Source organism: Hibiscus syriacus, unplaced genomic scaffold, assembly GCF_006381635.1.
Source record: "Hibiscus syriacus cultivar Baekdansim isolate YM2019G1 unplaced genomic scaffold, ASM638163v2 tig00116971_pilon, whole genome shotgun sequence".
In the NCBI taxonomy this organism is placed as follows: Eukaryota; Viridiplantae; Streptophyta; class Magnoliopsida; order Malvales; family Malvaceae; genus Hibiscus; species Hibiscus syriacus.
Window position 1 is genome coordinate 6912738 of NW_024063495.1, and position 24170 is coordinate 6936907.

Here is a 24170-nt window from a genome sequence, read left to right on the forward strand (position 1 = left end):
GTTAAGCTTTTAATTTGTTTTCATCATAGTCGATGCCGTTGGGAAATGTTGATATGGCGCATTATAGTAGTAACATGTTTCTGTCAAATTAGACATTCAATTGTTTTCCAAGATGTCCGTTGAAGGTTTTTTACACCAAATAAAATTCCTCTTTGATCAAGGAAACTTTCTCCTTCTTCCTTGGCATATAGGTTGCTGTTTCTGCCTTTAAAGATCAAGTCTTCTTTTGTCATGCTCCCAATTCTATGGAATGATATGTGCGAAAATTGAAGGTTTGTTTTTAGATTTTTTTGTGCGAGTAAAATTCTTCTATGGAAGATTAGTGTCTTTTGATGATTTAACACATGGTTTATAAGTACAAAAAACGTTTATTATTAGTTCAAGACATTTCATTTTAATTTTGGATGTCTAAATTAGGCATTGTTCATAGTTCTGAGAATTCGATCCTGATTAATTGAGTTAGGTTTTGATGTTGAATATGATAATTAAAGGTGTTCTCTAACTTCTTAATTAGATATTTAAGTGTTGGAAGAGATTGATTAAAGATCAATATTAGATTGGACAGGAAATCACCAAATTGAATCTTGTTTTGTTGATTTGATCAGATGAATTTGGACTAATGTTTGATAGTCATTTGGAGTGAAATTTCAATAGATACATGATGGTATTTGTGCCTTTCGTTGCTTCTTTGAAGCTCCTAATCCATGGGAAGCTTCAAGTGGCGAGGTGAAGGAGAAAGAAGTTGTTTGTTGAAGCGTCATTGTCGATACCGCTGCATTGGTGAGTGGTCATGGTGATCTGTATAAATACTTAGGGACTTAGGCTTAGGTTAGCCCCCTATACTAAGTTTCAGAGTAAATGGTTCGATTTTCTTTGAGTTTCTTATAGGATTGCATGGTTTAGAAAACACTTGAATGTCTAATTTGCATGTTTTAACACGATGAATATTTGTCAATCCAAAATTCTAGCACGTGCATTCTTGCATTACCCTGCTTTTTATGCAGCTATATGCTATATGAATTATTGGTATTTGAAAGTTTATTTACACGCGCAATCAATATTGCTACACTAATACTTAAAAGTATTTACACGATATATGATTTACGATAGTGATTTTTGGTGCATCTTAAAAGGATTTTGAAATAAATGATAAACTATTGGATTCTCTTGGAACCTTTGGATATAATTTCATGCCACTAGAATTTCAAATACACGATATATACGGCGGTCATTTTGTTTTGTATATACGATCTATATGTTTGGGTCGACCAGTTTATGACAAGGGCTCTTCCTCTACGAAGACTACAGGGGAGACATAATGAAACCCATTTATACTTTGTTGGTTAGTTTCTTAATTTTCAATGCAAACCAATATAACAAACAATGATGAATTATAAGGTCGATGCGTTACATTTATGTCATATTTTTAAAGTATAATTTACATGACTTGCATACCTGATTTCAGAGCCTAATAAACATGATTTCCAACCTTGATACTGCACGTTTTGACCTTAAATAAGTTTTACGATTTCTTAGTATTGTTACATAAGATTTAGGAGCGATTTGCACGTACTTACATGTCGAATGTTCATAAATAATCTACGAGATAGTCTTGAATTGGGCTGTAAATGAGTTGAGTCGAACTCGAGTAGTGTGGAGTTCGACTCGATTCAAAAAATGTAAAATCGAGTTCAACTTGTCTCGAAAACTCGAGAGTTTAAAATTTTCAAGCTCAACTCGAAGTAAAGAATTGAAGCTTGACTCGGCTCGAAAGCTCGTTGGCTTAAAATTTTCAAGTTTCACTCGAAATCAAAAAATTGAAGCTTAACTCAACTTCGAACCCAAACCTTAAATACATGAAAGTCTTATGTAATATTTTTTTTAAAAAAATAACATACAAATGGTAATATTATTATTAATTTAATTTAAAAAATCTATAATCTTAATATATTATTTTTTCCAAGTAGCTCGAGAACTTTTCGAGCCGAATATCAAGTAGCTCTCTTTGACTCGTTAAGAATTTGGTTCGAGTCTATTCGATTCGAGTATTGACCGAACTTTGATCGAGTCGATCTCGGGTAGCTCGCGATCTGTTTCGTCTCATTTACAGCCCTACTTACCTCAGATTAATTAAAAAAAACTATTTCTATAAACAACACTTAAATCTACATAATTATACAAATCACTACTTAAAATATGAGAAATCAAATGAAATTCTAAAAAAAAAACCTTAGCTTACTTGATTTTCTCAGTTCTGCTTTGTTTTAAGAAACAAGAGATACTATTTTTATTAGTATCAGGTCGGTCCAATCTAAAACCCATCAGATTTTATGCAAATACTTTCTTGAATTCAAACAAACTTTGTGCGGTTCAAAAAATTCTATCAAAGAATGATGAATTTTATAAAAAACAAAAGTGATTTTTGAATCAATATATTATTAAAATTTAATTTATTTTTTAAAAGTGTTAATTCGATTTTGATCGTTTAATTTTATTTATTTATTATGCATGAGAGAGCACGAATTCTTGGAATAGAAATGACAACTTTAAATGATAACAAACTAGATTCTTTTTCTTCATAATTTGACTACAAAATAAGATTTTACAAACTTTACTACGAAAAAATAAAAAGGAAAAAAACAATAATTAAAATGTTGATATATTAGGTTAGTGCTGGCTACTTCATAGTCCCAATAAAATGTAGTACACTAGCGTTATGGGCAATGCTATTAGCATCCCAAAAATAACACTGCAATTCAACAAAATAAAAAATAAAAAGGAACAAATATATTAATGAGAGTAGAAGTAAAACTAATATAAAATTAAATAAATAAAATAAAGTTAAACTACAAGTTTAGTACCCAATTATCACGTTTGTTCGGTTTTGGTCACCCCATTAGTTTTGTTCAAAAATCATATCTAATATTTAGTTTTGATTTCATTTTGGTCACCCACTGCTAAAAAATTAATAAAATTGTTGATATGATTTTTTTTTTACAATGATGATGTGTCATTATCTTATGGTGACACATCATCATCACTGTTAATTTTTTAACGACGGATAACCAAAAGGAAACCAAAACAAAATGTTAGGTCCGATTTTAAAACAAAAAATAGTTGGATAACTAAAACGGAACAAAAATAATAGGTGGGTTGCTAAACGTGAAGTTTAGCCATAAAATAAATGTGTAGGAAAGACTCACGCTGTGCTGAGAATATCGGGGTGTACGTTGTATTCCTTGGCAAAGACAAAGGGGACAATTCCTTGTGGGAGAGCTGCCTGTTTTCATTTGTTTAGAATTTGGAAACCCCAAATGCATGCAAACGAAAATAAATTAATAAAAGACATGTTAGATTTTGTAGGGATGTTTGTTCTTCTTTAATAACCCTAATTAAATTAAATTTATACTGTATGGTTTTTGTATAAAAAATAGGGTAAAAGTACAAAAATGGTCCCCTGATAATATAATATTGTTTTGTTGAGTCTTTCATTAAAAATTACAAAATGGTCATCGAATATAGAGAGTTATTTTGTTGAGTCCCTCAACTATTAAAAGTTACAAAATAGTCACCTGACTATTCGTTATGTTCCAAACTCACCATTTTTCGTTAAATAATTAAAGGCCATCTGAGTTGGTGTTAACATGCTGACTAAGATATGATACTCGTTTGAGATTATGTGATCAAATTTTATCATATCTCAATCAGCAAATTAATGTCCAGCTCAGACTGTCGTTAATTTTTTAATGGAAAATGACTAGTTTGGAACAAAATGAATAGTGAGTGACTATTTTATAACTTTTAATAGTAAAAAAACTCAATAAATAGTATCATACAGTTAGGGGACCATTTGTGTACTTTATCCAAAAACATATGATATCCTTTTGACTGTATAGATCTAAGAGTGTATCAGAAGCAAATCTTTTCAATGTTTTATTTTATTCACTTGTTTACTACTTCCATGCAGTTTCAATGTATAAGAGATTTTTTGGTTTTCTGAAATATGTAGCAGAGATTTAAAAATCTTATCTGAAGATTGCTATGTGTGCAAATAACGACGGTAAAAGATGAAGACAAAAGCCAAATGACCTGTACTATGGCAACGTGTAAGAGGACGCCACGTAGTCCAACAGCCATGGAAGCTGCTGCCATCACTGCTGGTCCTGCAAGGAATCTAACACCCATGGCAAAAGCTGCAACGGAATTCCCACATGCTATGATCCTTGGTTGCAATGCCATGAACAGACCTGTCACCGCATCATGCCATGCCCATTAGCCTCACACTTGTTCCCGGAATCCAATATTAATTTCTTTGGTAAACAATGTGTTTAGATACATGAATTGTCTAGCTCAGTTGATAAAAGTGCAAGGCTCTTAATCTTACGATCGTAGGATCGAGTCCCACGATAGACAATTCATAATTTTAATCGCTGAAGGTCTCCCACGGAAGTTGATCTCAACCTAGCGTTGGGGACAACCTACTATCATACCTCTCCTTATCCCATTACATATGGGAATAGGGTCAGTTAATAATATGTTTAGAAGATACATATCTATTTTAGTAGTTACGTTTTGATTATTTAATTAGTTTTTTTAATTATATTTAAATTTTTATTTTTACTCCATTTTAGTCATTACCATTAAAAAAATATAAAAATTTTATGTCAATAGTTTTATTTATTTTAAATGGAATGTGATCAATACTAAACAAAAACGTAATTTAAAAAGACATGATGTCAAAATTAGCCCCCTAATGTTTATCAAAATAATCATTTTAGTTTCTATTTTTTTTTGGAGTATTTGGCCTTCAATATTTTATTTTAAGGAAAAAAGTCACTCTACATATGAAAAAGTTAATTAAATTAACGTTCTAAAATAAGAGACTTAAAATAAAAATTTTAGAGTTAAAATACTAAAAAAATAAAGATAAAAATAACTATTGAGTCAAATATCAGAGCCCTTTTACTCTAAAATAAAGATTTAGAGCCAAAATGCTTAAAAATTGAAATAAAAAATGACAACTTTGATAAAAATTGATGATTAATTTTGACATTATACGTTTTGGAAAAAATAATTATATAATCAAAACATGATCATAAGAATAATTAGACAATTAAATATATATTTTACCCTAAATTTTATATCATTAGATAAAAAAACATTTTTAACATCTTTCATCATCATTTCCACCGCCCAACAGTATAAGAACTCTAGGAAATATAAAGAGAAACCCCCAGCTTATTATTATTATCATGATGACCATACACTGTTTGGCTTACTTTGCTTACGCAGTTTTGCTTGCTTTATTACAACATTTAATAATGATGAAGCGATTCATTATAAGATTTGTTGTAAGTAAAGAAGAAGAAAAAGTAAAGAAATTCACTGACCAAGACTGAACATGGCCATGCCAAGCCCTGCATCTGACAGAATGGAAATGGACTTGGCTATTATGGCAGGCATTTGTACATTCCACCTGCAAAGAAACCAGCAATCTATAAATGATGAGAGCTCTGATGCCAAACAAACAGAGTGTTGTATTTGTACCTGAATGAGATTAGTGACCAAGTGAGTCCTATTAAGCTTGAATAAGTGTTGGGGTTTCTGATAAGCTTTCTCCAAACCATGATCAGTATCAGCCTTGTGATGACGCTTGGTGGTGGCATGGTTTTGGGCTTGCCGTTGCCGGTGTCATCCCCCACTTTGGGATGGTTGTTCATTTCTTGTTCCAATCCTCGATTCCCAAAGCTGAAATCTTCTCTTTCCATGTACTCTTCACGATTCTCCATATGTACTTCATCTGGAACGACGAAACAAAGCAGTGTGGAAAGTTATAGTACTAATCATTAATCTAAAATGGAAAAAAAAATGGAACAAAAATGTACTGTAAAGCTACCTTTCCCTGGGGAGACAGCTGCTCTAACCTCTTTCTGGTCCGGTGCTCCATATTCATGGCCATTACCACCAAAGACATCGGATACAGGAGAAGCACTTGAACTCCAAACAAACATATGAAGATCCCTACCACCATCTTCAGCCTTTTGTTGAGCTTGATCATTAGGCTTCTTTGCTTTAGATCCAGTCGATGAGAACATACCCGTATTAGGAGCCGGGTAATGGGCTGCACCGGGACCGCCTGGTGCGTGGTACTGGAACCTCGGTTTACCGGTGCCAGAACCAGCACGAGCTCCAGCACCATCCTCCTCGTAATTGGATGGTCTCGGAGTTGGTCCTTTAGAGGCAGACAAACCGTAAACATCAGCAGCACCGAAATTCGAGTTGCGTCCACCGGTCATCATCATGGAGTAGAAATCAGTGTGATTAAAGCTCGAGCCTCTTGGTGTTGGGTTTCTCGATGATTGCAAAGAATAGATCTCGGCATTGGTTAGATTCGAAGGGCGTGGAGTTGTTGAAGAGAAACCTTGGGAGCGTCTGGAGAAAATATCTGATCTTGAGGCATTAGATTTCCTGACAGTAACATGGAGCTTTCCGTCTTCTTTGATCTCAGCTTCAGTTTCCAGAGGTTGTCGACCATCAAGTGACATGATGTCCGAGTCTACGTGGATTGAAACAATAGTGCCAGCAGTGTCGGGGAATTGCTCAGATATGAGCATCGTGGCACCTCTATATTCAAACATGAAAAGCATCAAAGTGTACCAAATAATGCATTGTAGGACAACTATTTGAACCATCAAGCTTCCCGAGAATTCCCCATACATCCCTTTAAGCAAAGGGATGCCCATTACCAAAGTGTTTGGAAGAGTAGAGAGTGAAAAGAGGGTGATTGTCCATTCCAAGCAACCCCTTCTGCTCACCTTACACCAAACCGCAAGAATCGCAAGGACTATGACCTTTTGTAGGGTATCAGCAGCTATGAAACGGAAGTTCATAGCATAAGGGTCGTTAGAGGCGATGAAGTGGAAAGAGAGGAGAGGGACGGCAAAGAGAGCGACGAAGCGATTAATCCCCGAACACTGACCGGGGGAGAAGATGTTCCACCATTTCACTGAACCGTAAGCTAAAATCATGGCCACGTAAAGTGGCACCATAGCAGTCATCACATGGTAAAAGTCTGCTAACGTGATCATCTTTGGCAAGCTATAAGTTGAAAACTGAATCAAGCAGATCAAGAACCAGCTTCAAAACTAGAAAAAAAGAAGGAAAACAAGTTGAAGCCTAATTGAGAAAGGAAGAAGGAGGTATGCTTGGTGGAAGTGATGATGGTGGGGGAAATGGGAGAGCATGTGTTTTTGAGTTTTGGGGAAAGTGGGTGCTAATAAGCAGAGCAAGAGAATAGAGGTTTATATATATATATATATATATATGCCATACAGCTTTGAGAATTGCGACCAAGCTTGAACTTGAAGTCCCCAAAGCACAGGGATGTGCTGCTTCTTATTTGTTTATTGGGATAATTTTAACACACTCATCAGGTGTAATCAGATACGGATCGAGGGACAAGTGGGACATTTGTCTCTTAAATTTTTCGTTTTTATATTTTAAAATTCATCTCGTAGATATTAGTTTTTGTCTAAGTTTTAATTATTTATTATTATTATTATTATTATTGTTTTATTAATAATATTTTTTATTATTTTTTACAGACCAAGGCTTACAAGCCTAAGTTACAAAATACAATCAGCTCACCGGATGACCAAGCTAAACAAGCCCAACCGAATTGAAACCCATTTGGAGCCCAAACTCGGTTAGGGTTCTTCTCTTTAGCCTAGGCATTGACCATCTCCAACCGTTGGATCTTATCTAGATCCAACAGCCCACACGCATCTGCATCTAGTGTTTTGTAACTCTTTCCAGCGCCGCCTCCTTTAAGCCACACGATATGGACCCATCCAACGGTCCAGATCAGAGATGCAAATTAGGGTAAACCCTAAGACACCAACGTAGCCGCCGCCACCAGCAAAATGGATAATCCAATTGGCGTGTGAGATGCACGCTCCGATCCTTCAACATCCCGTCGCGTGAGCCACCTTCGAGGACTCCCCGAGCCGTAGTCGTCAGCAAATCCAGTGAAACTGTGACAAAACACACCAAATCAGTCAAAATTTGCCAAATTTTAAAAACACAATAAAAAATTACATTAAATCTTGATAAATCCGGGAAAATCATTTCCTTACCAACTAGCTTTCATGATTTCCATCCAAGGCAACAATAAATCATAGGCAAGCAATATTTTTGGGGAAGGGGGATCAGTAGAGAGGAAAAATCGAAAGAAAAGAAAACCCAAAAGAAAAAAGGAGGAAAATTTACCTGTTAGCAATATCCGAGATCGTTAGGCTTCATCGTAGGCGAGAAAATACACCACTGAAGGTGAAAAGTTATGTTTTTTTCCCCTTTAAAGTGGGGATTTTTGTAACACCCTCAACCCGTACCCAACCCGGATATGAGTCCGAGGTGTCACATTGACTTTTCAAACTTTGACTATTGACGAAAAATCAAGAAAATTTAAAACTTTCATTAAAATAAAAGCTATTTATTTACATAAATTGACCAAAATAACCAAAATCGATCAAAGCATATTCAACTCAATCAATTAGTACATGCCAACTATATTCAGATTAACCAAACACATTTAAATCATCTATTCTCTGATATGAAACTTTGTAAGGAAAATGCTGACCTGTCTTGCTCCTCTTAGCTTCTCACTTTGCTTTCCAGAACCTACGTGTGAAACACTCACACGCTAAGTCTATGACTTAGTGAGGCATTAAACTTATAAGAGAAACTCTAACTTCTTAACCATGCATGAACATATCATACTATGCTATCACACAAAACAATATAACATTACGTATAATCAAATATACATAGAAACATACACTCATCATTTACTTCCATTAATATTATTTCACTATCCATATTATTTTCATTTATATGTGTTGATCATACCCTCTTGAACCTAACCTTTTTAACCAACATATGCTTCGTGTAACCAAACAATACACATATCATCATATGACTCGTGCAATACACATATCAACATATATCACAAAAGCATATTCTTCACATATATATTTATTGTTATATCTTTGTCTAGCCCATTTACATTTCTGAGAACTGTAGATATGTGAGTCTATGGAGGTTATGCACTATGCTGTCACCACAGCTCGTAAGGGGTCCCACTAGAGGCTATGAGATTTTGTCCCGAAGGACCTATGAAATATCCTGAAAGATCACTGTATGTCCCGAAGGACCGCGTAGACCCTCAACTCTTGGCATGCCAACTATACATATAGCTCTCGTATCATATAACATGGCCATTTTCACTTTATCATTTCACATGTCATATAAGCTCATAGTTTCTTTCACATATACATGTAGTCACATAACTTCTTTTCATATTTTCATAGGATCACATAGCTCATATCTTATACTTTGTTTTCTCATGTTCACATATAACATGTCATATGGCTCATATCTTTCTCATGCAGTCATACAGTTCAGTTTCCCATATGTTCATATATATACATCATATAGCACATACTTCTCATATCATTACATTCAAAAGCATGTTAACCCATATAATCAAACATACATACAATTCATGTCATTCATATACGTATAATCATATATTCATGCATTCTAACATAGGAAATAGACTTGTCACAAATCTTGTTTCCATTTATCACCATAAACTAACTAATATGCACCCACCTTGGCCTCACTTGCTATCAATTACTCCTATGGCTTTCTTTCTCTTCTGGATCAATTCTAATCTTTTAATTATTTCGGAACTTTCTCTCGATCGATATCTACACAATCATATATTTATACTATCAGTATACAATCGATATAATATAATCTATCACTGCTTAGACTAAGAGAAAAGCTAATTTTATCTTTTAATGAAGGCATGCATCGATGCACTATACCGTGTATCGATGCATTCCTTAACGGGTGCATCGATGCACTACCGGTGCATCGGTACACAAATCCCATTCGATGTTTGTATTTTAAACGGGTGCATTGATGCACTCCTTATGCATCGATGCACTATTGGCATTCGATGTTCAATATTTGAGAGTGCATCGATGCACACAACCCATAATTTACATTTTACGCACGAATTCACTCTCTTTCGGCTTAACTCTTCATCTTTCACCTCCTTTAATATTCCTAACTTTCATATACATACTTAAACTCATTTCTACTCCATAATCACTTCTTTAAACTCAAAATTCTATCTTCCATATGAAATCCAAGAATCATACTAAATTTTCTACTTGTTCTAAATTCAATTCCATCACTTCATATCCCTTAATTAAGTTGATGACAAGTCAAATTTGTCTTCCAATATGAGTAATGAACTCTATTCCAAGATTTCATTCAAGAACTCAAAATCTTTAATCTCTCATATATATTTCATCTTGTTGTTTAAGAACAAATTAAGCTTTCCTTAAGCTTAATTATCATCTAGTGATCATAACCCAACCTCTAAATCAACAAATAATCAAGAAATCATAAACTTACCTTTGAGCTTGGAGATACGGGAGGAAGAAGATAAAGAAGAGAGTTTCCAGATAACTCTTTATTTTCCCCCACGTGATTCATTCTTATAAAAGGGGAAAAATATATTTCTTATCAAATGACCAATTTGCCCTTTAATTCATTCAATAATTACCAAACAACCTTCGACTATATTTCCAATAAGTCATTAAACTATTAAACTATTTTACTTTTATCCCCAAATTTCAAAAATTCTCATTTTAGTCACTGACCCAGATTTCGGGATGTTGCAATTTTAGTTTTAGTGGTTTGGATTAGAGGGGTTAGTTTTAGCTCTTGGGCACCCGAAAGGTTGAGTTTTCAAGGATAAAAAGAATAGAGTAAGAGAAAAGAGGAAAGAGGTAAGGTTTTTGAGGCATTTTTCACTTTTCGTGGCCACTAATTTACGGTGACTGGGGAGTTTCGATTTCCTCCCTCGGCGGAGGACATGAGAGAAAAGAGGGAGTTGAGAGCTTTTGGCTCTCTCCCTTTAGGCCAAAAAAAAGAAATGAGACAAATGGGGAGTTTAGGCCGATTTTTGGCCTGTATTTTGGCCTTATGTTCAAGGCATCAAACGATGTCGTTTGGGGGAGGGGAATAGACGTGCGTTAAGCGACTGGGTAAACCCTTAGTGTGTCCTCGAGGTTTTGTAAAAGTTCCATTCTAGTCACTTAATTCAAGTTTCAAGTTCAAATTTCGAGTTTTAAATTTTTCTATTCTTGTATTTCGATCCACGGAGAAGATTCTAAATCATTTTGTTTTGAGCACTTACTTTGTTGTATTTACATTTTAATCATGGTCATGTTATTTTCCTATTTTTATTGATATTTGACTTTGGGTATAATATTTACGAATTTTATATTTTAGTCATTGTTTTGTTTACTATTGCTTCTAGGTTCAATGTCCTTGTATGCCTGCTAATTTAGATTACATTTCAATTTAGTCCTTAGTTATGTTGCATGTGAAATGATTATTTACACTCCAGGTCCTTAAGACTAGCCTTGTATGCAATTTTAGTCAATGTTTAAATCCAGTTTAATTTATTTATATGTTTAGACCTTGTTATTTATATTGGGTTTAATTTTAGTCAATGTTATTAATATTATTTATTTGTTTCTCTAATTCTCAATTTCCACTATTAAGACAACATATAAGCGACTAAGTACAAATTTTTTGGTGTTGTGAGGGTGCTAATCATTCCCCACGTGTAATCGACTCCCGAACCTAAAATGAATCTTTGACAAACGCAGACCAGTTTTCTGTCTTAAAAATGTTTTTTCTTAAAATTGTTTAAAAGACGTTTTTAGGTGTTCGACCTACCTAATCCAAAGATTAATGGAGACTCCAAATCAATTTAATTTAAAAATTTTCCCAAAATGAAGTCATTATTATTTTAAAAAAATGATTTTTTTCAAAAATGATTATGACACATCTGTTAACAGAAAAATATATATATTTATATCGGGTTAATTGGAGATGATATTGATAAATGTTGATATTCGTGGGTCTAACTTCTACGGAATAGTGCAACAAAGTTCAGTGGAAACAACATTTTGGTAGGGGGTGGGGGAGGGGCCTTGTGAGGGAGTGTTTGTGGGTCTCTAAACACTTGTTTTTGTTACACTTTCTAAGCTTTTGCAAACATTAAAATAGACTCTTATCCTTTCCTCTTTCTTCTTGGATTCGCCTTTTTTACTCATGGCTTTTTAAATGCTTTTTTTCAAACATTACAACATCATCGATAAGTTTTTAATGATATGATATCAAAATAAAACATAAATTAAATATTAGATATATTTAAAAAAAATAAAGTTTAAGTACTAAAATAAAATAAAAAATAATACTTTAAATATTAAACTTGTAGTTTACCCTTTATTTTATTTACTCAAGTATGAAAAATAACATTTTTTTAGATTAAGAGGGAAGCTGGAGTTTGTTACAGCTTAGCATAAACCATTGCCCAACCTAGGGATTGACTGAGGTTATAGATGGACAATCGTCTGTGTGGAAATTTAAAATTACTATATATTTTATTTTTTATATATTTTTATTAAAAATCTTTTTCTTCTTCCCATTTCTAAAATTATTTCATCTTCCCATATCTTTAACATAAAATCACGAGTCTGTCCCTAGCCAACCCTCGACCATCATTGTGTAACATTTAAAATTATATCATACGAACTAAGAAAAACATGAAGATTAAATGATAAGTTTTATGTTCTCTTAAACTAACAAGATTATTAAATATTAAGGGTTAATTTATTGAATTAGGACTAAATTAATAGAATACATTGAGGATTAAAATTATTATTATACCAAATCATGCCACCATCTCTTTTAAGTCGATAATTAAAATTAACGATAAGTGATTAAAATAGAATTAAAACATAATTTACGTGATGATTTACTAAAAATGATAGTTGAGTGATCATAACAAAAATACATTTGTAATTGGATGACCAAATAAATAATTTATCCTATATTTTATTGTACTAAAAATTATAAAAAGTGTACTTGTTTAAAACACCTAGGATAGTTTATTCCAGTAAATTTATTAGGAATAATTTACAAAATGATAGAACCGTTCCTTGAGGACCCTCAGTTCACATTTTAATTATACAGTACTTTACACACATTACATATGCACACAGTGAGAAGGCAGCCATGAGTGGTTAAGATGTGTGTATGGTGGAGGTGATGAACAACAACTATATAATTAGAGATTTGAGTTTTGGGTTTAGAGTTTAGCATAAATATATTTTAATTAGTCGGGGCGATTACAAGGTAATATTTGTTCATAATTTTTATAAATTATTGGGATTTTCGATGAAGCTCAATTGAACAACTGAATATTGCCAAGAGGGGGTGAATTGACTTTTTGAAGTTTAGGGAGTAAGGAGTAAAAAAGATAAGAAAATTTGCACAAGATTTTTTAGTGGTTCGGCTTCTTAACCAAGTCTACATCTACTACCTTAGTTCCTCACTAAGGATAAAGAGATAACATTTACAACTCCCTAGCTTTTCACATGCTAAGCTAAAACCACTCTCCTTTTACAAAAGGAAAAAAATGTAAACAAGAAAACCTCTTAAAGGTATGTGTTTACAAGATTAAGCTCACTAAAACACTACTATTTACAAGAGAAATGAAAAAAAGAATGAAAAACTCTTATCTTGTGTTTGATTGCTTGGATATGTGTTCTAACCCTTCTTTAAGTGTCCTCAACTTGTTTTTATATTTTGGAATGTGTTTGTGGTCGTTTCTAGCCGTTGGGGATGATTTGGAGCCATTGGAGATTAATTCTCTGCAAAAGAAAACTGCCCATGATAGGTAGTATCGATACTCCTTTAATGAGTATCGGTACTTCCTTTATAATATTTAAATAAACTAGCCGTTACTAGCCGTTGGGCCTGACCAGTATCGATACTACTGTAGCAGTACCTATTTTACATTCTGGAATTTGAGCTATTTGAAAAACATTGGTAGTATTAATACTTCTCTTACCTTTGATATCGGTATCACGTGAATAGTATCGATACTACGTACCCAAAAAACAGTTTTGTGCTCAAATTCTATTTAAATAGACTTTTAATTATTTTTGAGAACTTTTGAAAACTTTGAACAAATTTAATTCAAGTCCAAAAATATTTTGCCTTCATTTGTTATATCAAAATATCATAAAACATAATTCAACAATCTCCCTCTTTTTGATATAATAAAACACTTGAAAAATTATTTTTGGCAAAACTCTCCCTTAATAAAACATTTACATATTTGGAAAATATTAAAGCTCTCCCCTTTTCATTCTTAAAATTGAATTTTTCAAATCTATACTTCTTCCCCTTTTTGTTATATAAAAAACAATTCAAACTTTTAAGTTCAAAACAACAATGAAGAGTAAGTAGTAATTTTAACATTAAAATCATTTGAAAAATTAAAGCTCTCACTCAATAAATGCATTCCAAACAAAAAATTTTACTTTAAAAGCGTGACGCTTAAAAAACATTGAATTTCAACAAAGATGAACAAACAAGTTAGTAGCACAAGAAATTCAATCCAAGTCTAATAAACTTTATGCAATACCAATTTTCGTATTTAAGTGTATATGCATAAAGCTATCCAAAAATGTTATGCATTTAAAAATTTAATATCAATTGTTAGAGAGATATCATTTGCAATAAATCACATGCAATAACATTTAAATTAAGATCAAAAATTAAAATTTATAAAAGCAAAGCATTTAAAATAAATTTTGACAAAAATTCATTATGATGAACTAAAATTTATGAAAAATCATTAAAACTTTAAAATGTCCATCATAATACCTTTTAACATACATGAGATAGAAAACATAAAATTATTTAAAATCAAAATTCATGCATACTTAAACTAAATGAGCAACCAATTATGCAAGATAATCAAAATACTTTAAGATTAGAGGTTACTCATTCTTATTTTGTGTGACAAGAGCAATTGAAAATCATTTACTTTTATCAACAATGCTCCAACACACCTACAAGAGACATTTAATTGGATTTTGGTATCCAAATTGCTTTTGATCCTTGGACTTTAGTTTCAATGCCCTTTGTTCCCTTTGGAACTCATACCTGTTTAATTTTAAAACGTTTTCCTTTCTTTAAAGGACAAGTATGTTCCAAATGACCATGGAAATGACAATGTGAGCATTTTGCCATTTTTAAATATATTGAATTGGTTTGAGAAATTAATTCTTTTTCCTTTGTTAAGCTTTCAAGCTTAATTTTAAAATCAAGATTTTCTTTTTCCAAATCAATGATTTTGATTTTTGAAAGCTCAAAATCATTTTCCAAAATTTCATTTTTCCTTTCAAAATCCAATTTTACTTTCAAAAGAAAATCATTTTCAATTTTCAATTTTGAAATTAATTTCTTATAATTGAAATTCATGGTCTCAAATTCCAAATATAATTCATCATATGCAACTTGTAACTCATTAAAAGAATAAGAATTTGATTCTTTTGAGTTTGAAGATACCTCGGGGCTCTTCAAGAGCCATTAAGGACACTGCATTTGTTGGTTATTCTTTCTTGTTTCCATGAATCTCTTCGAGCTTATTCCAAAGCTCCTTGGCATTTGAACAAGAAAAACTCCTTCATAAAAATCAGGACCAAATGCCCAAAACAATATGTGCATGGCATTGGCATTTAGTTGATTTTTCTTCCATTCTTGGGCACTCCACTCATTCATCTTCTTATTTGGAGAAGAGTAGCCATTCTTGATCATCTCCCATGCATCAATATCATTGGATTGGATGAATAACTTCATTAATTTCTTCCAATGACGATAGTTAGCTCCATTGAAGTATGGATGCTTGTTGATCGGTTGGGAGACTTCCATGTGGAAAGAGCCAGAGATGGAAGTCATTTTCTCGGTTGTGTCAGAAATGGATAGAGCTTCAAGGATCATCTCAAGGTTGTTAAACCTTCTAATTATTCAAGCTCTAATATCAATTACTGGGATATTCGATGAAGTTCAATTGATCAACCGAATTATTTGCCAAGAGAGGGTGAATTGGCTTTGAGAAAAATTTAGGGATTAAGGAGATTTAAGAATGAGAAAATTTGATGCACAATGATTTATAGTGGCTCGACTTCTCAACCAAGTCTACATCCACTATATTAGCTCCTTACTAAGGATTTTCTAAAAAAAAATCACTAATTTGTTCTTTCTTTTTGCAAGATAAAGTGATAACCTTTACAACTCCATAGTTTTTCACAGGCTAAGCTAAAATAACTCCCTTTTTATAAAAGGAAAACAAATGTAAACAATAAAACATCTTAAAGGTAGTTTTTTTACAAGATTAAGCTCACTAAAACACTACTATTTACAAGAGAAAGGAAAATAAGAATGAAAAACTCTTCTCTTGTGTTTGATTACTTGGATAGATATTCTAACCCTTCTTCAAGTGTTCTCAACTTGTTTTTATATGTTGTGTAATCACTATTTTTCAACCCAACTAAACCTAGAACCCAAACAACCTAACCAAACTAAACCTAAACCCGACTTGGAGCCCAAATCAAACCCGACCTGAAGCCTACCCTAAATCTAGCCCTAACCCTAGATAGTCGCCTAATTCCCTCATTCAGTTGTCACCCTTCTCTGCCCCAATACCAACTGAGGCCACCCCATGCACGCCAACAACCCCAGTTCCACGCTACCTGCAGAAACAACTAGCAAGCATACAAGATACAATGATTGTAGTTTCTGTGTAAAACGGGTATAAGACCCATACATGAAAATAGACGAGAGATCTCTCCAAAAAAAATATTGTAACCAGTTCTTTCAAAGCAATAAACAACTTATTTTATCTTTGTTTTTTCTAAGTATTCGAATAGTTTTTTTCCTCTGTGTTTTTTTCCTTTGTGTTTTTGTTTTTGGTTTTGGGATCTCAGTAAAACAAAGTTTTTTATATTTCGAAATAAAAATATAGGCCTTTTATTCGAATAATAAAAAAACTGAGGCTTTTTAACAGTAATAATCAACCTTCTCTGCCCCAATAACAACAATATTCAATTATCGCGTACAATAACTGATCTCCCGCGTTTATGCTAGGGGCGAATGCTATCAGCTTTAATAAACGAATACCCTTTTTTTAACTTTGCATCCGTAATGATTTTCAAATTAAATAAAAATCAAACTCAAAATTTATGATTTTAAATATAGGGTAATTAACTAGGTATAAATTTTTGGGCGCTTATGGGGGCGCTTATGAGGGTGCTTATCATTCCCCACACGTAACTGACTACCGAATCTGATTTCTGGATTTTTGCAGACCTTAAAAATTTGTATTTTGATAAAAATAAAATGTTTTATTAAAATCACCCGGTTTTTATGGTGTCCCAATCGCACCTTAAATGATTGGTGGCGACTCCCCACTTTCTGAAATATCTTTTCAAAAGAAAACCCCCGAGTCGATATCGGTCTTTCCCCGCCCTGGTGAAAAACAATGTTAATAGCTTGGCGACTCCACTAAGGACATTTTGTTTTTAAAACAACTTGAGAGTCGAGCCACAAGTTGGTTACCCTATATTCAGGATTTTGGAAATTATGAGTTCGATCTTGTTTAATTTACAGTTCGTTATGACATTTCAAATCAATCAAAAAAGATTTTCTTTCTGGTTAATGTTTACACTTCTATGAAATTATTTAGGACTGTTACATATCATAGCTCTAAGCCTGAGCTCAATCCCAATTTACCTAAGTATGGAGAAACGTCACACCTCATGAGGAGCATTGGGCTTCCTTGTGTGGGTCTGATAAATTATATCTCGAAAGCATTTTGAGTTTCTTGTCTAGATATTAGTTCCTAGACACACTTTTAGTGGTGTGATCCCCTGGGACGAATCTGATTCGCAAGTCTGTAATGGGCCAGAATCGGAGTCAACCTTAGCAGGTTGTAAAGATGGCTTGGGAACCTTTTCTACAACTGACCATATGTAGGGAATTTAGTAAACCTACCCGTTAGAGTCATGTGGATAGCCTAGGAGAATTAGAATGCATGCAATTAGGACTATTAATTTTCTTTGTATGCTTTATTTTTTAGTCTCAACATTGAGTCGTATTCAATTATTGTTGCTAAGATTACATTTCTTTGACTAATCATTTCAACTGACTTAATTATATTTGTTTTGTTTCTACTAACATTAATTTCCTTTTGTCTGGTCTTGTTGCATTTTTGCATGGAAATGAAATATCCTTTAAGGGTATTGATCCCTTAAATAACTGATCTTTTAGAAGGTTCTTGAAAAACAATGCCCAAAACAATGACATATCAGAATAATTTTAAAGATGCTCTACGTAAATCGAGTAGCGTCAAGAGAGAGTCTACCTACTAAGGAGACAAGCCAGACATCGACTAGCCGAGGTAACAAGTCAGACTCAAGAAAATTTGACACTGAAACCAACAGTTGAATATCACGAAATAGCTCAAAAAACTGCTGAAAGTAGGAGATAAAGTAGAAGCTTTGAAGTTGATGCTATACCCAAACGATCGCAGGAGTTGGACAACTTACAAATGGACCAGATTTTCACTTCCCTAGTATACGTAGACATTTTCGGTTTTTCAAAAATTATTCAAGGAACAATTATTTTTGGGATCAATTCCTTGTTGTATTTGCATCTCACATTTTGCACACCCATATTTCCATTTGCATATGCATCTTTGCATTAACATGAATACATTACATGGTATACATTGCATCTCAACAACAACAACAAAACCCTATTCACATGTGTAATGAGGTAAGGGGAGGTATGGTAGTAGGCTGCCCCCAACGCCAGGGTTGAGAGCAGCTTCCGTGGAAGACCTCTGGTATTCAACAAATTAAATATAAAGATAAAATGCAATGCATGTATAAATAAATAAATAAATGCATAGTTGAACAATCTTCATATGCAGTCCTCATATGCACGTCTGTAATGGGAAATAATCCCTATAAATAAATCCCTGCATTAAAATATATGTATATAGACAGAAACGTAAGACCCAACTAAATTTAAAAAGAGAGAACCTGAAGAGAATGATACACAATAGTCAACAGTAGCAAGCTACGAGAAGGAATAAAGTCTAATGGGTTAAAAACCTAAATTAAGGCTACACTACTCCGCTACCCTAGTTCTAAGACTTCATAAATTCTAATGAAAAAAATGTATATAAAGTATAAGTCATGGAAATTATTACAAAGGCATTAAAAAGAAGTCTCCATACTTTCCTATCAGAGGTCATGTCCTCGGTAATGGCTAAATCCTTCAAATCAGCTCTTAAGCAGTCTTCCCACTTCTGTCTTGGTCTTTCTTTTCTTCTGGCACTGTCGACTGTAATCGACTCTACCCTCCTGACCTCATCCGACGGTTGTCGCCTAAGGACATGCCCAAACCACCGTAGTCTTCCCTCAATTTTTCGGATACAGACACCACCCCTAAGGACATCCTAATAGCAGAGTTTGGTGTCATGTCCCACAGAGTTCTAGAACATGCCCATCATAGCATTCTCATTTATGCGACCTCCATCCTCCTTACATGATCCTTCTTGATTGCCCAACATTTTGATCCATACAAAAGCGCTGGTCTTATTTCCATTCTATAAAATTTTCCCTTAAGTTTTAGAGGCACCCTCTTGTCACACAAAACTCCAGTAGCAGCCCTCCACTTTAGCCATACCTCCTTTATACGATGTGTAACGTCATCATTTACACCCTCATCTTTATGTATCATAGACACTAGGTACTTGAAACATTCTTTTGAGGGGATAACGTGCCCCTCTATGCATACTTCTACATATTCATCATTTTTATTTTCACTGAAGTTTGAACATAAATACTTTGTCTTTTCAATATTGATCCTTAGACCTTTTACTTCCAAAGCAGTCTTCCAGGCATCCAATCTTCTATTTAGCTCAGTTTTTTTTTCGGCAACTAGGACAATGTCGTCAGTGAAAAGCATACACCATAGAACACCGTCTGGTGTCGCATAATAGATGTCGTCCATAATCAAGGCGAAGATGTAAGGGCTAAGAGCTGACCCCTGGTGGAGTCTGATTTCCACAGGGAATGCCTCGGTGTCGCCAACTGTAGTCCTGACATAAGTAGTAGATCTACAATACATATCACGAATCGCCCTAATATAAGCAATTGGGATCCGTCTCGTTTCCAAGGTCTTCCAGATCGTATCGCGGGGAATACTATCATACACCTTCTCAAGGTCAATGAACGCCATGTGAAGATCTCTATTTTTCCCCAATATTTCTCCATAAGCCGTCAAAATAGATGAATTACCTCCGTAGTAGACCTGCCTGGCATAAAGCCAAATTTGTTTTCTGAAACCCTAGTAACTTGTCTCAACTTAGCCTCTATCACCCTTTCCATAGCTTCATGGTATGTCTGAGTAGTTTAATACCTCTGTAGTTGCCACAACATTGGGGATCTCCTTTATTCTTATAGATTAGTATCACCAGATACATGCCTTAATCATGGATCTTGGGAGTAACTTACAGAGAATCTCGTGATAAAAGTTTTGAGGCAAGAAGAAGTCACCCCATTCATACCAAAAAAGGATTGAGATCCTTAGGGCACTAAGAAGCAATGCCCATATTTTGTTTGACCCAGGGGTATTAATCTTTAACTTGTAATGAGACATTTTGGGGCCAATTAAAAATAAATTCTTCCACCCACCGTGAAGCCTTATGGCAATGGCTTTGTCCTGTTTGAACGTGTTTTTGTTCTTTTCATACTCAATAAATATTTTTGTTGATTGAACTTATGATTTTTTTTAGGGTTAGGAGTAATAAATCAAGTTTTAATATTGTAATTCTTTGAATATCAAATGAATTAAAGGTTCTTTTACTACTTCATTAATTATAGATCGTTGAAAATGGGAAAGATTAAACCTTTCGTATTCACTCCAAAGCCGAACACCCTTACTCGTTTCCTTACACGGCGTGTGCTCATTACCAAAAGACCGAACTTTGACATCACCTCCCTTAGAAACAATAAAGTCATGCCCTTATCCCCCCGAGGTACCAAAACCTATACTTTTACCTTCCAAGACATAAATAATCTTTCAATAACATTACCTTTTTCAGAATTATGACTTTAAAGTCACACATTTCCCTTCCTAGACACAGAACTAGCAGTCTTTTTTTAACTTCAATAAATCGGGAGGCTTAAAGTACAAGATGATTGTGTGTATGAGAACCATTCTTGTAAGAAAGATAAGATCGAATGTTGCAGATCAAGTTTTTGCAAGAGAATTCAAATACATGGGGTATGCTAGGAGCAAAGTGAAGTAGAAATAAAGGGAATCATTGAAATAATTCTATCATGCATTAATTGGATTGTTTTCATGTACGTAGGGTTAATCCTAAAAACTCGTCCCCTGGGGATACCTCTTTTACAAGGACTTCTGTGTATAAGATTATGAATGAATTTGTTTCATTTATACTTTCAAATATATATATATCCCTTGTTATCCCCTTTTGAGCCTATAGTATTTTTTCTAATTCAACCCTAACCAAGGATCACCCTCTACACTAGGGGTAAAAGTGATGGACATTTGATCAGATGAGTGAAGATCATCAATCCAGATTTCGTTATAGAAGCAAGTCATGATGAAATAAAGTAAGAGATAACAAAATGCTGCAAGGTAGACCAAATACAAAGCGCTCGAAGTTCAAATCAAGTTGACAACACGGAAAAGAGAAAGAGAAGAAAAAAAGAAAAAAATAGAGAAGAAAAGAAAGAAAACTGATCGAATACTTCAAGACTAACGATTCAAAGATCTAAAATCAATTCTTCAGAAGATCAGAGAACACCAAAAGGAAATAAAAGAAAAGACACACAAGCAAATTCAAATCGAGCAAGACAAGATTGAAGACAATAGGACGAATTGATCCTTGGTTCGATAACCCTTAAACACTTATTTGGGTATATTAATCAATTTCTTTCATAACCGTGAGCCCTTACTTACATTACATGCCTAAAAAGTCACTTCTAATAATACATGGATTTCTAAGTGGAGAGGTTATCTTTAGACTTCATTCCGTCTCTCAGGGTTAATTTTATTTACAAAAAATGTTTTCTAAAATATTTAATGCTTTAAAGGGAAAAATAATAAAAGGAGGGTTCAAGACGTAAAATTTTAGATGACGTCTTGAAACTAAATGAAATTCGAGTTGAAAACCTGAAAAGCCAGCTCGAATACGAATATTGTCAACCATTGCACAGAAGACAATCTTATATATCTCTTGATAACGTACTGCACAACCCAAAGGCACTCACGAGGGCTGGGAACCAGTAAACATTTCCAGAAGAGAAGCATGATTGTTGTTTTATCATATCAATGAACACCAGAATCGAGGACGCAAGAAGCCATCCTCCCCAAATTAACCTGAAACACATTACCTTCCCAAGTCAGCCTAAGCCTTATATGAATATTAATCTTTACACTTTTTAAATTATATAATTTTTGAAGGATTAAAAGAAAATTTTACTTATTTGTTATTCAATGAACTCTTGTTGTACAATTTGTTTTGATTGTGAGTCGGAAGAAAATGACAACACTTTTAAAATTCATTCAACAAAATTTTTTCACATTTCTAAAATAAAATTAAAAAAACATTTTCAACAAATCAATCTCAAGTGAAAAAGGTCCTTAAGGCTGGTGAGACTCATTCTGCCTCTATCGAAGAAAAAGAACAAACGATGCCAGAACAATGAAGTATTTCTTAAAAGAAAATAGGCCGAGATATCAGAAGAACTGGAGGACATAACTTCTAAAACTTCCTTGTGATGTTGTTAGAAGCAGATGACCCCCTTAGTCGAAAGTGACACATATCCCAGCTCATAAAAAAATGAAAGACAATCATGTTAGAGGAATTGATCACTTCTTTAGTGTCCATCTGATTATAGCATCATGAAGAGAAGCCCTCAAGTTATTCGATAGCATTGTTGATTAGCGACACAAGAGTGAGACCACTCAAGATTAAGATCTTGGCACAAAGAGAGCCATAAGTTCCCACATTGGGGCATTACCAAAACCAAATATCAATAAGATCACAAGATTTAAATCAAGTAGATGTGGCAGATGAGCCTCACCATTTGGAGTGCTCAGAGCAGAATGAAAATAAATAGAGCTTACATAGAGAAACAAGCCATTCACGATTCAGTTGGCAAAAGACTTTTGAGAATAATTTTGATTGAAAAGTCGATTCAGAGATATATAAGGTGCCTAGTCGTCTACCTGATCGCCACAAGAATTCAAGAGAGAAATCTCTTCTTCTAGAATTACGTTGAAAAATTAAGAAAAAATATAGAATACGGGAGGGATATGATTGTACAAGAGAATTAGTTTGACCATGTTGATATTGGGGCAGACTCTATACAAGAGTGATCAAAAGAAATAAGACCGAGATCTCCATTTTGAAGTCAAAAGAGGATTATTGATAAACATTTCTGCATATAAGAAAGTTATGCATTACATTTAGATACATATCTATTGCATTCACATTTCATGCATTAAGGGGTTTTTTTTATGAGGGATTTTTTTTCCAAAATGGCTAAGCCTCAAGGATTGAGGAGTATATTAAAGAAGAATCATTACTTTGATATGGGGGCACGTTACCCAAACAACATGATGTTTTCAAAAGAATTTTTAAAGAAACTAAGCCTGATTTTCATGGGGGGTTTTTATGATGATTTCCAATGAATTTTAAAAAGAAACTAAGCCTAATTTTTAGGGGTTTCTTGATGTTTTCAAATGAGTTTTTCGAAACTAAACCTGATTTTCAAGGGTTTCTTGATGATTATTTCCAAAGAATTTTTAAAGAAGCTAAGCCTAATTTTTTGGTGTTTCTTGATGACAACTGTAAATAAAAGATTTTAAGAAACAAAGCTTGATTTTTACGGCTTTCTTAATGAGTAAGTCCTTCGGGCCATCAGTAAGTCTTTTGAGCATGATGCTTAAATCCTTCGGGTCATCTATAAGTCTTTCGAGCAAGATGATAAGTCTTTCGGGACATCAATACGACCTTCAGGTAGGATGTTTTCACATTTCCTTTGCTCGATTCACAACACTTCGAATCAGGAACACCTCACTTGAGGGATCAACATTTCCTTTGCTTGATTCACAACACTTCG

General features: G+C 33.8%; 1 protein-coding gene across 1 annotated transcript; it reads right to left on the reverse strand.

Annotated features, from left to right (window-relative positions):
- Positions 1–2552: 2552 nt before the first annotated feature.
- On the reverse strand, positions 2553–7092 carry LOC120191681 (auxin efflux carrier component 1-like). The gene is made up of 6 exons (XM_039194596.1): positions 5897–7092; positions 5548–5800; positions 5391–5476; positions 4090–4247; positions 3204–3280; positions 2553–2749 (listed from the first exon to the last, which is right to left on the reverse strand). The coding sequence occupies exons 1-6, from the start codon at positions 7086–7088 to the stop codon at positions 2683–2685; spliced, it is 1833 nt and encodes a 610-aa protein (XP_039050527.1). The 5' UTR covers positions 7089–7092; the 3' UTR covers positions 2553–2682.
- Positions 7093–24170: the final 17078 nt, after the last annotated feature.

Coding starts and splice junctions, on each gene's coding strand:
- LOC120191681 (XM_039194596.1), bottom strand. CDS start 7,088: ATGATCACGTTAGCAGACTTTTACCATGTGATGACTGCTATGGTGCCA. Junction 5,477..5,547: donor TGGTCACTAATCTCATTCAG/GTACAAATACAA, acceptor GTTTCTTTGCAG/GTGGAATGTACAAATGCCTG. Junction 2,750..3,203: donor CCCGATATTCTCAGCACAGC/GTGAGTCTTTCC, acceptor GTTGAATTGCAG/TGTTATTTTTGGGATGCTAA.